Raw genomic sequence first — 14621 nt, 5'->3', positions numbered from 1 at the left:
CGTCTTATTTGCGGGGGAATGTTAAATCACCTTCTTCCTAGGCTTAAATTACTCTATGTTTAGAGTCAACTCTCCAACTGTATTTTATTTATGTAATTACCTTTAATTGTGTAATTTGTTTAATTACTTAGCTGTAGGATTTTCTTTCCTAAACTGCATAGACTTTAGGCAATTCTTGTACCTATTTATACTTCCTTTCAAAGAGTATATACACAGAAATTCTCAAACTTATATGGTATATGAGTAAGTTCGCCCACGTGTGTTAGGCCGAGTGGCTACGCGTGCTCAACATCACCCAATATGAGTTGTCCATGTGTTTGACTTAAGTGATGTCACATGTGTGGATGTTTGTAAGAATGTGGAGTGTTATCTCACATTGGAAAAATAAAATTTTGCTTAGGCCTTCTACTATGGGGAGACCCAAATTTTGTGACCCAAAATCGATTTTGGGTCTCAGTGTTTTATACATATTTAAAATATGGCTAATATTGATTAAGTGATATTTAATTTATAATTTCAAACTCAAATAATTATAAAATTATACCATTGGTTTTATTTTAATGAGATCTTTAAAATAAGGTCAATATTTAATCGTGATTTAGCGCCGCCATTCTTACGTACGATTTGACCTCCCAAGTTACACTTAAAAATTTCGTAAATTTCTTCCTAAAGCACGATGGCTCTTGACATGGCACCAAGACAACCACCGTGAGTCCTCTCTAGCCAAGCTATCACTAGGGCTTTATCTTCAGCTACACCCACGCATTTCCTCTAGGAGTCATGACAAAAAAAATATGTTTTTGTACAAATTTAGTAAATAAAGGTTGATGTTTGTGATGAAAAATTATGGGTGTTGTATGATATATATAGACCCATTTGAGAATATAGCCGTTGGAGGGTTTGGAGAATTTTTTTAAAAATTTTGAAATTTTTTATGGTATTTATTTTTTATTTTTCATGAATTTTTTAATTTTTCTTTAAACAAATAAAAATGGTGAGATCTAGAGACCATTGAGTATTAATCTAGGCCACTCATTTCAAACCGGCCCTTAAAAAAAAAAAGGACAACAGTCCTTTAATCCCATTCATACATCACCAACGGTCATTTAATCTTGATCGTTGGTGAACATCACATTCGTGGGCATGTGGGCACAAGGCAGGGAGCAGCAGCAGACACGCGGGCCCATGCATCAGACCGGCCATGTGAACTCTCTCTCCTCCTTATGCATTCATGTGGGTGGGCCCAAAAAGACAATGGGTCACATTTTGGCTCTTGGTGAGACCTCTATTTGGGTTACCCTTTTGGTAACACCTTTTTTTGGTTCACATATTCCGGCCCATAGTATTGTGTTGTGACTTATTTGTGACTCAAAATGGGTTTTGGCCTTTTGGGTCAGACAATCCGACAACATAATGATAGATCTTAGTAGCTTTTAAAGGTTTGTGCTACTTCTCTTATTACTAATTGATTTTAAGATTGATACCTAGATTTTTTTTGTCACATAAACTAATTGCATCATTTCTTCAAAAGGCTGTCTTTTTATTGCATACAAGGAAATAGAAGGAAGAAATAAAGTGCTGAAAAAACTAGAAATTCCTTTAAATATGAAGGAAAAATTGGTTTTTATTGGAACCGAAATAGGATCACAATGCTTGTTACGATCCTTGTATACTTCAAAACATACATGTTAGGCCACTATTAAACTTCAAAACATACACGTTAGGCCACTATTAATTTACAGGGCCTCATCTAGATGTTAGGCCACATGCATGTTTGTTCATGCCTCTCTGCCAACTGCTGCTTTGTTTTCGATTCACACTTTCAATACTAGTTCCCCAAAGGTGATGGCAGTGCGAGAGAGAGAGAAAGGGATGTTGAGAGTTCATTGTTCACATTGTTCTTCTCTTCTGGTACCAGCTTGGAATCGGAAGTTCGATTATCATTTTTATGTTCAAACCCAAGAAATGGCACCCCCAATGATAACTCAAGTCCTGGAACCTCAAGTTCTGTCTGATCCTCTCCTTTTGTTGCAAGTACTTGCTTATCCACTGAAGAGACAGAGAAATCATAGGCTCCACCACTAAGACGTTCCCCAGAAAATGCAGGACCAAGTCCATCTGTCTGAAATGAAAATCCTTTGTCTGGATACTTTGTGCATTCAGAAACTTTATTTTCATCCATCCCACGTAAACAACTCTTGACCCTCTTGCGATCCGGCTCTTCGGCAACCTTCACACTGTCCATGTATCTTTTATTACCTTGAAGATGAGATCTGAAGTCCATGTCCTGCCTTTTCATGGGTTCTCCTCCTTTCTGCAGGACAAAAATCACATATCGGTGCCGATTGGACTTGGTGATGGTGTTTTTCTTGTATTAGAGACAATTGATGTACTTTTATAGCCAACACAAGTCACCAAATATATGAATGAAAATCAATGAGGACAACACTAGTTATACACATATGCTAATCACCAAGTACCAAAAACTCACGTATATACCAATTCAAAACATTCAATGCAATAAAGTTGGGGTCGTTTTTACAAGATCTACCAAGTACATTGTAAGCATATAAAATTAAATTAAATTGTTAAACCCTATATGCAATAGTCCTCTAACATTGCATATTATGTACTTAAGTATAAAAAAAAAAAAATAAGAAGTAAGAAATAAAATTAAATATTCCAGTGTGCAGCTGTCTAAGGAAAGAGAACTGAAAAATCTACTTTAATAATAATCTCTGTCCTAAAATGGTAAATTCCATGTTAAGATCTCACCTGTAGCCATAAGAAGAACTGAACAAACCTAGGGATGCTATAGTGTTTCCAAGACACTCATTAACCTATATTAGCAAATTGTCCCATCAACCAACTGAACACCAGTCCAGATGTCTAGTCACCCAACACAATTTCACAGAATTTGCTCTAACATTACATCAAGTTTGTATCTTTCTCAAAAAATAGGTTGTCTATAATTAAACCTATAATTAGGAATTGATAATGTGAATAGCAGTAATTTAGGCAACCGGTACACCATAGGTTGGCCCAACCTAGTCCTCTCATTATAAGGTTGGCATTTATTATGTAATTAGGAGTAAATAACATAATTAAGTTTTATTCTCTAAGTTCTTTCCTAAGTCGGCCTTGAATTTTTTGTATAAATACCTGCACAATTGAGAAGGAATGTAACTCAGAAGAGGATTATTCTCCTATATTCTAACATTTATTCTTTCTTTCAGTGCATCAAAAAGAAACCTGCAAAATTATTTGTTTATTTAATTATTCATACATTTATTGTTATCAGTGAAGGATATAATACTCCAAAATGCAAAACCTGTTCCGCAAACAATTTTTCAGTTGGAGGAGCATGATGACTCTGAAAGAAATATCTAAGACCATCATGTACCACAACGCAAAGAATATCAATATCCATCGAACCTTAACCTTCATGTACCCCCCTTTTGTTCTTCATGTATTTGTGTTTCTTGATAATATATTTAGAAACAAATTAATTGTATTAAAGGTCTTATCCTTGCCATAATTATTGGCAGATATGTATGAATTTACAGCTGAAGTTTTGGAGAAGGAAAGCTAAAAACAAGAAGGAAAATAAATTAATAAGGCAATTAATCAAAAACTAAATATACATACCAGGATAGAGCCAACCTGATTCACATCTCCTGGAAGCTGAAGAATTTCAGAGCACCTAACCCTCCTTCCTCTGAAAACACCCCAAAGAAACAGCATTCTATTCCAACCTGCCAAAGGATAAGATTACATTTTACAAGGGAAAAATAAAGAAACAATATATTTTTGATTAAGTTGTGTGTAGAAGGCTATATTTAAAATAAGAACAGTAATTGTCAATCCTTACATTGAGAACTGTCAGGAAGAAGGTTAGAGGGGAATATTAATAGTTCAACTCCATCAAAATTTGCCCTAAGAGCCAAGTCATCCCTAACCATGCCTTCCAACAAAATCTTGTAGTTTCTTCCATAACTGTATAAATAGCATAGAGAATTAGATAGACAACTAGCATGAGAGAAAACTTTAATATTTCGAGAAATAACTTAAACAAACCTCTCAAGATCTTCAGCAAAGAAGTAGAGAGCAATATTATCTTCTGTGGCACAATTTCCTATGAACTGAGTTGGCCATGTGCTCAAGCGAGGAACTTCCTCCACCAGAATTTTCTCAGAAAGCTTGGGCACTACTTCAAGAACTTTAGGTGAAGCAAAACTCGATAAGTGTGCTTGGATTCCATCACAAGAACCTAGCAATCTCCCATTTGTCCACATTTCAAATCCACCTCTGCATGAAATGTCAGAAGCGCATGTATCAGACATACTCAAAAGGCAAACCTGAGACTTGTGTAGAAAGAAAAGATTCATTAAAAGAGAAAATGCCATACTTCCATATGTAATCAAGCTGTGGGACAGCAAAAACCGGAGAAACAGTGTTTGGAGAGTTTCTCACGTGAGGCCTTCCTTCAGGATGTGAAGTGACATTTGAGTTATTTTCTCTGCTAGCAACTGCTGCTTCTGAGCGATGGTCAACATACCGTTTCACATCACCAACCGCTCTGTTCCGCCCTTCATTTAAATACATTGAGCCTCCATGGGCAAGATGATTAGTTGCTTCTGATAAAATGTTTGTTTTCCTATGACCAGTCTCCAGATCATGACCACTAGTTTGACCACTAGGTGCAACTTTTCTGTCACTCTTTGGCACGAGAACACCAGAACTATTCACAGGTGAACTCACGAAAGGGTTAGGTAGCTTGGCTGTATACTTCACCTGAGTAGAGTTCTCTTCATTTGCATGTGCTGATTTCTTCAAATCCTTGAGTTGATAGGGCATTTTAACTTTTGTACCAGAACCATTGGAGTGGTCTGACCTGGCATTACCAAAGGACAAAGATTTACACATTGTTCTGGCAATATTTTTCTTGTTGTCACCAGTAGCATTATTGTCAACAAATTTGTGCTTTTGGGCACCACCTTCATCTGACAATTTGCCTTTCACTTTTGAGTGTATGAAGTTGAATGATTTTGACTTCAATAGAGCACCTGTCAAGTCACGATTCAATATTTACCAAAATACAGTTACAAATCAGACAAAATGTTGTGAAAAAATGGCTGTTGCAACTAAGCTGCATAACAAGTATACCTTTTGTCATCTGAGTTTGAGGTTGAAGTTTGTTTGATTTGTCTGATGAAATTTTCATGTACGCATTTTTCAGAGAGCTGTCAGAAGATCGGATACCAGAAATTACATCATTGGTTACCTTCATTTTCTTCTTATCTAATTCCTTGTTTGAAGAATCCCTATGAAGCACAGTTTTTCTGCAAAGACTAGAAACCCTTGGTGATTTCACACTTGCTTCAGGAGCCCTTTTTTTAGTGACAGACTTGGCTTCTATATTGCCTGTAAATCCCTTGACAGGGAAGCTAGGAGTAGAACCAACTTTGTTTGTTTTGATCTCAACTCTTGAACATTTAATATTCGTCTCCAATCTGTTCTTGAGTTCTAAAGCACCCAAGTTTTTGGAGTTTTTCCTTATTCCGCTCAAGGATGATCCTTTTACAACTCTTGTTGGTTTTACATATTTATTATAATTTTGTTTCTCGGATTCTTCCTTATACATGCATTCTTCACACATCCAGTCATCTCCAGGAACTTTGTCCATCTTTACACGCATGCAATAACTGGTTGACACAAGAAGTTATGTCAAGCTTTCACCCTCCTCAGAAAAGGAAAAATTATAGACTTTCAAGTCTTATATATTAAAAATAAATAAACAATAAAAGAAAACAAGAAAAAAAAGATCCAGAAAAGATGAGTTACATACATGTGTTCTGCCCCATCACTGCACCTTCTGCATGTAGCAAGCAACTCCTCACGACCTATATCCCCACAGATATCACAAACTTTCACCTGCTTTTAAGATGAACAGAAAAACAACCACGAAAATTTTATCACTAGCATAAATTATGCAATATTTGACCGGGAAAAAGAAGGAAAGAAGAATTATGCAATAACAATAAAGAAAGAAAAGTTTCCTACATCAACAATGCAGCTTAATTTAAAGACAAAACATCCAGGAGCAATAGAAGAAACCCACCAGAAAAGTTTACAGGGCGAGGTTTCATCAAGATACCTAGGTGCCACATAATCTATCGAACCATTGCAACCAAATATGCAACTCTTATTTGGATTCCAACCAAGCACTGGAACCCATCAGAACTGTCAATTTCTTTCCCTTTCTTACTATATTATGACAATAATGAAAACTAAATTTAGTGTGTTCTTGTGCGCATGCATTAAATCACAATATTTATTTCAAAAAAGTAACAAGCATATGCCTATCTAAACTTTTCTTCAACTTTAGTTCTGTGCATATCTGATTTTTTTTTAACCAAAAAAAAAACTTCAAATATATCAAATAGGGTGATGTCTAGAACGTTAGTTTAACTAATATGGTCTTGCAAATCTTTCCTTTTACAATAATAAAATTATTTATGAACTTTATTGTGACACATGACACCAACCTAATGCTTCCAGCATTTTGATGTCTATCACTGCATGTTTAACACATGTAACCTAGCATAGTTATCAACAGATATACTAATAACACCAATTCACACAATCATTTTGTTAAGTTGAATCACTAATATGGAAAAAGTTACTTATGGTATTTTACAACAAAAGGAATGTCAAAGAGAAGCTGAATCAAAATGGTCAAATAAGAGTCTTATCATAAGACACAGTTTCTGAGAATGACATGGACAAGATGACTTGAGAAAGTACCAAAATATTGAAAGTTGTGTTGATTGATCATGTAGAAATAAAAAACATGTATCCGATTTAAGTTGTGTTCATTCTAACATAACACTTAACCTTTTTTTAAGGAAAGGTGATAACAGGCAGTATCAAATGGGGAAATACTAGTCAACCATGACTCATGAGGTGGTCTCAATTTAGGACAAGCATAAATGGTCAATGTCTATAGAAATACTCCCTCCCCCACCCACTTCCTCCCTCCCTTCCCAGGATAGGACATGAAATAGGCTAAAACACAGATTTAATGTAAGAACTTGTTCCTCGTCATCTTAAGAATTCCACAGTTTGCATATCAACATTTTAGGAAATTTCATCATATCCATCCCAATAAGGTGGACTCGTGCAGTCCACTTGGTAGAACAAACATGTTTAGTAGTAAAATATACCAGAAAGAAAAAGTACATACTTCATCCTCCATGATAACTGATCCATCATTGTAGTTAACAGGCTGAGATTGCAAAGGAGCTGCCTGTCCCTCAATTACTGCATCACACTTCTCATCATATTCTTTTTTATCTGAATATTTTTCGACTCCAATTGCTGGGCCTCTATCATTCAATTCAAGGGGAGCTTTCAGAGGTTTAGCATAACTATGCATACCACGTTTCTGATCATCAACCCTAAAGGTTGCCATACTGTTTAGCGATGGTTCCACTTTTTCCACAGACAACTCTGAAGACCCCTGAGGGACAAGAGGAATCAAGTTTTAAAACTAAATAATATCATCACAAAGGAACAATTTGCCAATTAAAGAAGAAGAATAATCTAAATTACACACCTTTAGTGAACCAAGATTGGCATAAATATCACTCAAGGATGGAAATTTCTAATGCACTTGTTTTTCTGAAAAAAACTGCTATTTCCTATGAAGATTCTTTAGTAAAGTTAATTGACCTCCTAGGATGATTGTTCTCCACTTTGTCAAAATTACTACTAGGCAGACAATCATATGAAAATTGATCATTAACAGCCCTTTCAACTACAGAAAAACTGTTAACTAAAGCTGAACCACATGATACAAATTTCATGTCAGCATCACCAAGATGATTGTCAACCATCATCTTTGTTTGGTCTGATCTAGTGATGCATTAGATATTATCACCTAGGCATTCTAATTATTTCTGCCTATTAAACTGATTATCAAGAATAATTAAAGATCTTTGAAACCCAGTGATTTCTCAACAATTGACTGGTGTTTACCTTTGCAAGTGTCTCAAAATCTTCAGAATTAGGAGACGCCTTCGAAGTATCTTTCAATTTTGTATTTCCAGAGAATGGATCATGATTCAAATATGCACTGAGAAGGTTACTTGTCTCACTGCTTGTACAATGTCTACCATTGCACGCGCTACTCACTGAAGGAGATGACAGATCAGCATTATTAATAACGCCCCAATTAGCTGGCTTTCCCTTGGAGACTTCATCTGAAAACCCATCTGTCTTTGTTGCCACTAGTGATGCCACCCGTTTGATATGCATACAAGATGAAACTGAAGTGCTGCACACATTACATGTCCTAGATTCTTCTCTAGTTTTTGGAGATTTACCACTCAAGAAGTGCTTATCACATTGGCTCTCAGTAATAGATGACTCCTGATATATAACCATAAAGTTACGACAAAGAAGAAAAAGTTTTAAAAGGGAACGGCCATAATTTAATATTGAACAAAAAGCATTATGACAGTAATACTTAAAGCAGAAAACAGATAAGAAAAGCAAAAAAAAAAAAAAAAAAAAGAAGGGAATGCAGACCAGATTATTTATTGCTGGTCCTGCCGTTACACGGAGACAAGGGTCAACTCTACGAATAAATGATAAAAGATATAGCAGCTCTGGAAATTAACATATGAGAATAGATTGAGGATTCAAAGATAAATTTATTTGTAAATTGAATAAACTCTCACGGATCAGCTCACATATTATGAGCAGCAATTAGTGAGTCACGCTGTTCATTTGTAAACCTTATAAGGGCTATGGGGTCGAAGTCACAAGCCCAACATAGAATGAAATACAAAGAAAAACCACAAAAAGGGAATAAAAAAGATTAATTATTGTTGGTTTTTCTGCCAACTTATACGAATAAATGGTAGATGACATAGTAACTTTGGAAACTAAGATATGAGGATAGTGCGCGGATTCAAACATAACTTTAGAGATGCGTTTAATAAACTCTCATGATCATAACACATCATATGAACAGAAACTAGAAAGTTCAATAGTCATGTTGTTCATTTGAAAACCTTATAGGGGTCAAAGTCACACACCCCACCATGTAATGAAATTAAAGGCTGTTCAAAAGAATAAGATAAAATAAAAGTAATTTCATGCTAAAATGCATAGTTCGTCGGTATTTGCAATAAATGGGTGCTTCATTTGCTTGGAAGTCTACACGCTACATAGTTCAAGCTGATAATAACCACAAAAATTATGCTAATTCACGCATACCAATTAATATCAATCTTAAAAACAGTATATGATGATTAATCTGACCAAAATAAGAAAATTCTATCCATCACTAACAATATTAGAGAGAGTAAAATCTGTGTCATTCATTACATATTGTCTGGCGCCTTTTGAAACTAACCCCGTTGGTTGTGTAAGCTCTTTGGAAAATCAAGGTTAGAGAGAGAAAAAAAGAATAGATTTTTCAAAATCTCCAAATATGCTAATTGAAGTAGCTAGCATTGCCTGATGGAATTTTCAGTAAAACAAAATTAAACAGGCAACAAATGAAGCATAAAAATTACAATCCACAGTATATTAGTATAGTTTTAACAAAATTGCACACCATTTTCAAGCTACGATCCACTTCATTTTCTGGCCCTGGACAATCACCTTTCGGTACTTCAGTGATCTGAAAAGAAAGAGTCAACATTAATATCATCCCCAATGTCAATATATACTAAATTGAAATAACAGCACAGGGCAGCTACAAATAACAGCATGATGATGATGATGATGCTGGTAAATGTATACGTATAAAGAGTATTTTCACTTAAAAAACGTCTATTGAGAAGCGTCCACATGATCAAATGCAGAACATAAAGGTAATCGAAGGGTAGTTATTTTGAATTCCCATTGCTTGGTTGCAAAGAAAATGTGAAGAAAACAACCAATAAAACATAATGACAAGAGTCCAACTTGGGCACTTTCTCGTCACTTCATGAGTTCCTAGCAACCAGACAGAAACTAATTGAACCGATCAAGTCTGAGAAGAAACAGCAAATGGTCTATACCATTCAACAAACCATCATACAACTGCTAACTTAAGCTTAATCACAAGAACTCCAAAGCCCCACAAACCAAATATGAAATAAAAAGATTAAAAAGACAACTTGAAAAAACAATAACAAAACAAAATTTGTGCTCCCTTAACAGCAAAGAGAAAAAAGAAAACCATGTGCCTACTAAAAATCATATACCAAAGAAACCCAACAAAAAAGAAAAATGAATTTTCCACAAAAAGGGTCATCATCTAACCATGAATTCCTCACAAAAATAAAAATAAAAATAAAAACTTGCCTCAGGTGCACACACATAAAGCTCCTTAATCCTCCTATGCTTCCTATACTTCCTAACCCTCCTCATATCCTCAAACAAAAAAGCAAAACAAAGCAAAAAACAATGAACAGGACTACAGGAGAAGAACAACATCCACTTTATATATACCAAAATGCTTAAATGTACAGATAGGCACACACCCTCTACTTCTGTGAGTCTGGGCTTTCCATTTCCTTGTATGACCACCACCAACGTTTTTCAAATGCACTCTCTCTCTCTCGAGTGTCTTCTTCTATTAGAGGCAAACTGAATTTAATTACTTCCAATTTGGGTTGCTTTTTATGGACTGGTAGAATTTTTCACATGAGGTGGAAATTCTCTGTTTCTCTCTTATTTATTTGTTTGTTTTTTTTATGGGGCTACGTCCGTCTATTGCTAGGCCGTACCTACACCTTATCCGTTTACAGCCGTCCGATATGTTAGAGCTTGATCAACGGTGGAGGATGGAGTACGATTTAACGGCTGAGATGCAAGTTAGTAAAGCTAGTATTTAAAGCTGCGGATGGAATAAGCTATAGGGGCCGCGTGGCACGTGGCACGTGTGCATGCGATTTCTTAATGCAGTATGAGTTATGCAGTGCGTGAACTGTATTTTACCCAGCCAATGAAATAAGAACAATATTTGGGTCACCCTTAGTTGTACCTCAAGATCACCCCATTTTCCATCTCCCCAAATTATGATTTTAGCAATGTTGGTATATAATCAGAATCGTTCAATTTTTAGATAACATATTAAAGACGATCTTTGTAAAAAATCAAATCAATCGAAAATTGTTTGGTTATATAACTGTTGTTAATTAAATAAAAAAATCAACGGTTTAGTAAAAAAATCACTTTTTAATTGAAAACTATCTATTTTTTTATTTAATTGACAACAGTTATATAACTAAACGATTTCCAATTGATTTGATTTTTTGAAGAAATGATATTTAATATGTTATCTAAAAAGTGAACGGTTCTGATTATGCGCTGACATTGCCGAAATCATAATTTGAGGAGAGTGGGGTGACCTTGAGGTACCTCAAGGAGTGACCCAAGTATTGTTCATGAAATAATAATATATTAGTAAAAAGTAAACGAGACTTGCCACGTGGCGAATTTTGGACACTGGTTAAGTAAAGGTGCAGAGCAGGTGATTATTACACCCTTAAGGGTAGTTAGGGACGTCACGCGTTGTTCCACAGGGGTCTTTGCTAACTTCCGCCCGTATGCATGCGAAAGTCCAACTCGGCACGACTGAGAACTATACCACCCACTAGAAATATGACACGTGTTTAACGTGCGTGGGCAAACATATAGCAGAAATAACTGATTTTAAATAGTGAGGGATGGCGTGCGAGAATCATAATTTTAATTTAATTTTTTATAAATGGGAAGGTCGGTGCTCTATTATGTTCATCAGTTCATCCATTCTTTTCTGTTTTTTTTTTTTTTTCTAATTAAAAAAATGAATACAAGCTGTGTTTGCTGCTGGCACTTCCATAATAAGCCCTTTGGGGATTACTAGGCTGACCGTCTGATTAGGAAAATCAGTGGTAATGATTAGACCAAATTCCAAGATAGATTGGGGTAATATGGAAAGTTTGAGGTTTTCCAATTATTTCCAATACATATACAGGGAGTGAGGGTCTGAATGTGTTCAAATTTTAAAAAGATTAGCCTGCACTACTCTGAGCTGGATAATAATTGAGTAAAATGCATGAGGTGGATTCCAATTTTATTACAACTCACCTTATTAATCCACATAGGAAATTTCTAAGTCATCTGTATTATGTTTTTTTTCTACGGCCATGAAGTCATCTGTATCATGTTAAAGCAATTACTAATCCCTCTATTGGCGTATATAAAAGTCTTTTTCTATTACGCATATGACATTATTTTCTCACAATGAACATTCTCATTTATTTAACGCATGCGAGAAGTTTTTTTTATAGATAATTAAATATACATTGAAGACACATACACGACTTTGAGTATAACCAAGGACTTTAATGTCGGTATTGATGGAAATTTCAAAGAAATATCGATTTGGTAAAAATTAGACAAAAACGGTAGACATTGTGAGAAAAATAAGGAAATTTTGAATAAAACTTTAAAAGATATTTATTTAATCAATTATCTACTACTTTAAAAACAAAATTTGAAGATACTTAATCACATAGTGAATTTAATATGAAATCGGATAAATATAATACATACTGCCAGACACTGTTACTTAGAATTGCATATGATTTTACTTGGGTGGTGAATTAACATTGATAGTTTGTTCACTTGTTCTTAGGTAGCTTCTTCTGGGTGGTAAATTATATATATTTTTTCTTCTTCGATCTTCTTCTTCAAATAAAATTTTGAAGACATGGTAAATAAAATTCATTTCATCTTCTTCTTTTATATTCTTCATATAATGCTCAGTGATCTAGTTTTTTTTTTTTTTTTTCCTTCTATATTCTTAACTTTTTTTTTTTTCCAACCTAAGTCAGAGATATATTGTTCTTCTTCCATCTTTTTTTCTTCCTAAGTCAAATGTCTATTCTCATTCTTTTATGCATCATCATCGTTTTAGTCTTCTACTTCTTCATATTTTTCCTTTTTCATCATTCTTATTTTTTCAACCTAAGTTAGAGATGTAATCTTTATTTTTTCTTTTATTTATTTTTTTTCAACCATAGTACTACTATAGTAGTAAATAATGACTTGTAATAAGTTTCAAATTCTTCTATTATTTGTCTTTCCCCCTGAATCCATTAGTCGCCATGAGTTTTTAGTTGGAGAACCCGATTATGGCTTCTGTGTAGCATCGTTGACACATGAAAAATACAGGTATTAGCATCCCCATTCAAAATTGAGCTGACCTGGAATCGTTGTCTAGTACAATTCCTCATTGGACCAAAGAACACTAAGTTTAATGAAAATAGCTGACGCCTTCAGCTTATTCTGCATATAAGAAAACCCCTACAGGTATAAAGTTGTTTAAGTAACTCATTAATTTGTTTACAATTGTTGGAGAATTGGACTTTACTCTAAGCAATGAGCTCACAAACTTATGTTTATCTCAGGCATTAGAGAAATTTTGGAGTGTGGATGTTAAAAAAGCGAGTGTCAAAAAGTAGATATTGACATCCAAATGTTGACTTTAACATTGGAGATGCACTAAAACTCCCTCAAAACTGCCCGCTAGACTCGGCTTGGGACGACGGCTACAACTTTAAAAAAAAAAAAAGGCATGGACTAAACCAATAAGGGTCAAGACGGCTATGGGTTGCGATTATGGACAGCTCATTTCAAATGGACGCGCTCACTAATATATATAAAGGTACATTAGTTTTAACTATTAAATTTTAATAATTTTTTAATTTAGTATCAAAATTAAATAGTATTTTAAATTAGATATAGTTAAAAAATTAATAAAATAATAAAGTAAAAGATATTAAAATTTATAAATATTATATCACATGCCACTACAATAAAAAAATATTACATTAATTTATACTATATTATATTAAAATAAAATAAAATCAATCCATTCATAACTTAATTATGACTGTATTGGTAAATTGAAAAAAACAACTCACACCACTATACTATATATTATTTTGAGTAAAAGTATTGTTTTGACATCTATTTATATTATATTGTAGTATAATTTCTTTAAAAAAAATTTAATTAAGTCACAACGTACTGTGATTGTCTCACAACTTAGATGTGATTGTCGTTCAATCACAACTAAATTTGAAGTTGTGAGTGTCGTACAATCACAACTAAATGTGAAGTTGAGACCACATTAATAAATTTTCAAGATAATATAAGCCTCAAAGGCAATTTTGTGAAAACCTTATAAATTTTAACTAACACTCATCATATGTGGACCAAAAGACAAAAATGTCAAATGAAAAAGACTCAAATCAAAGGGGTCAATATGTTTGTGACATAATCTAAAAAATTACATTTAAATTTGGTAGTTCAATTAAAATATTATATGATCTTCATGCTATACCAAAAAATTATTAAGATTTGATATTTAATCTTAATTTTCTATATATATAATTATATATTATAAATAATATTATATTAATTTATCCCTAATCTAATATGAAATCCTACCCCATATTTGCTTTTTTCTCGTTCCAACTCCTCCTCCCCACCATCTCTTTGATCTATGCTGATGCCATTGCCCATTGTAATCACACATTGTCTTTGTTTGGCCATTGGAATGCATCATA

General features: G+C 34.1%; 1 protein-coding gene across 1 annotated transcript; it reads right to left on the bottom strand.

The window, feature by feature from the left end:
• Nucleotides 1-1606: 1606 nt before the first annotated feature.
• Nucleotides 1607-10660, bottom strand: LOC147273506 (ASI1-immunoprecipitated protein 2-like). Its single transcript, XM_086227820.1, has 11 exons — nucleotides 10542-10660; nucleotides 9629-9694; nucleotides 8041-8433; nucleotides 7247-7522; nucleotides 5849-5934; nucleotides 5167-5705; nucleotides 4409-5066; nucleotides 4078-4308; nucleotides 3872-3996; nucleotides 3649-3755; nucleotides 1607-2314 (listed from the first exon to the last, which is right to left on the bottom strand). Exons 2-11 carry the CDS (start codon nucleotides 9629-9631, stop codon nucleotides 1829-1831), a joined length of 2904 nt encoding a protein of 967 aa, XP_086083946.1. The 5' UTR covers nucleotides 9632-9694; nucleotides 10542-10660; the 3' UTR covers nucleotides 1607-1828.
• Between the last annotated feature and the right edge of the window lie 3961 nt (nucleotides 10661-14621).

This window comes from Dryas octopetala, chromosome 9 (assembly GCF_963921425.1).
Source record: "Dryas octopetala chromosome 9, drDryOcto1.1, whole genome shotgun sequence".
NCBI lineage: Eukaryota > Viridiplantae > Streptophyta > Magnoliopsida > Rosales > Rosaceae > Dryas > Dryas octopetala.
This window is presented reverse-complemented; position numbering and strand designations above follow the sequence as displayed.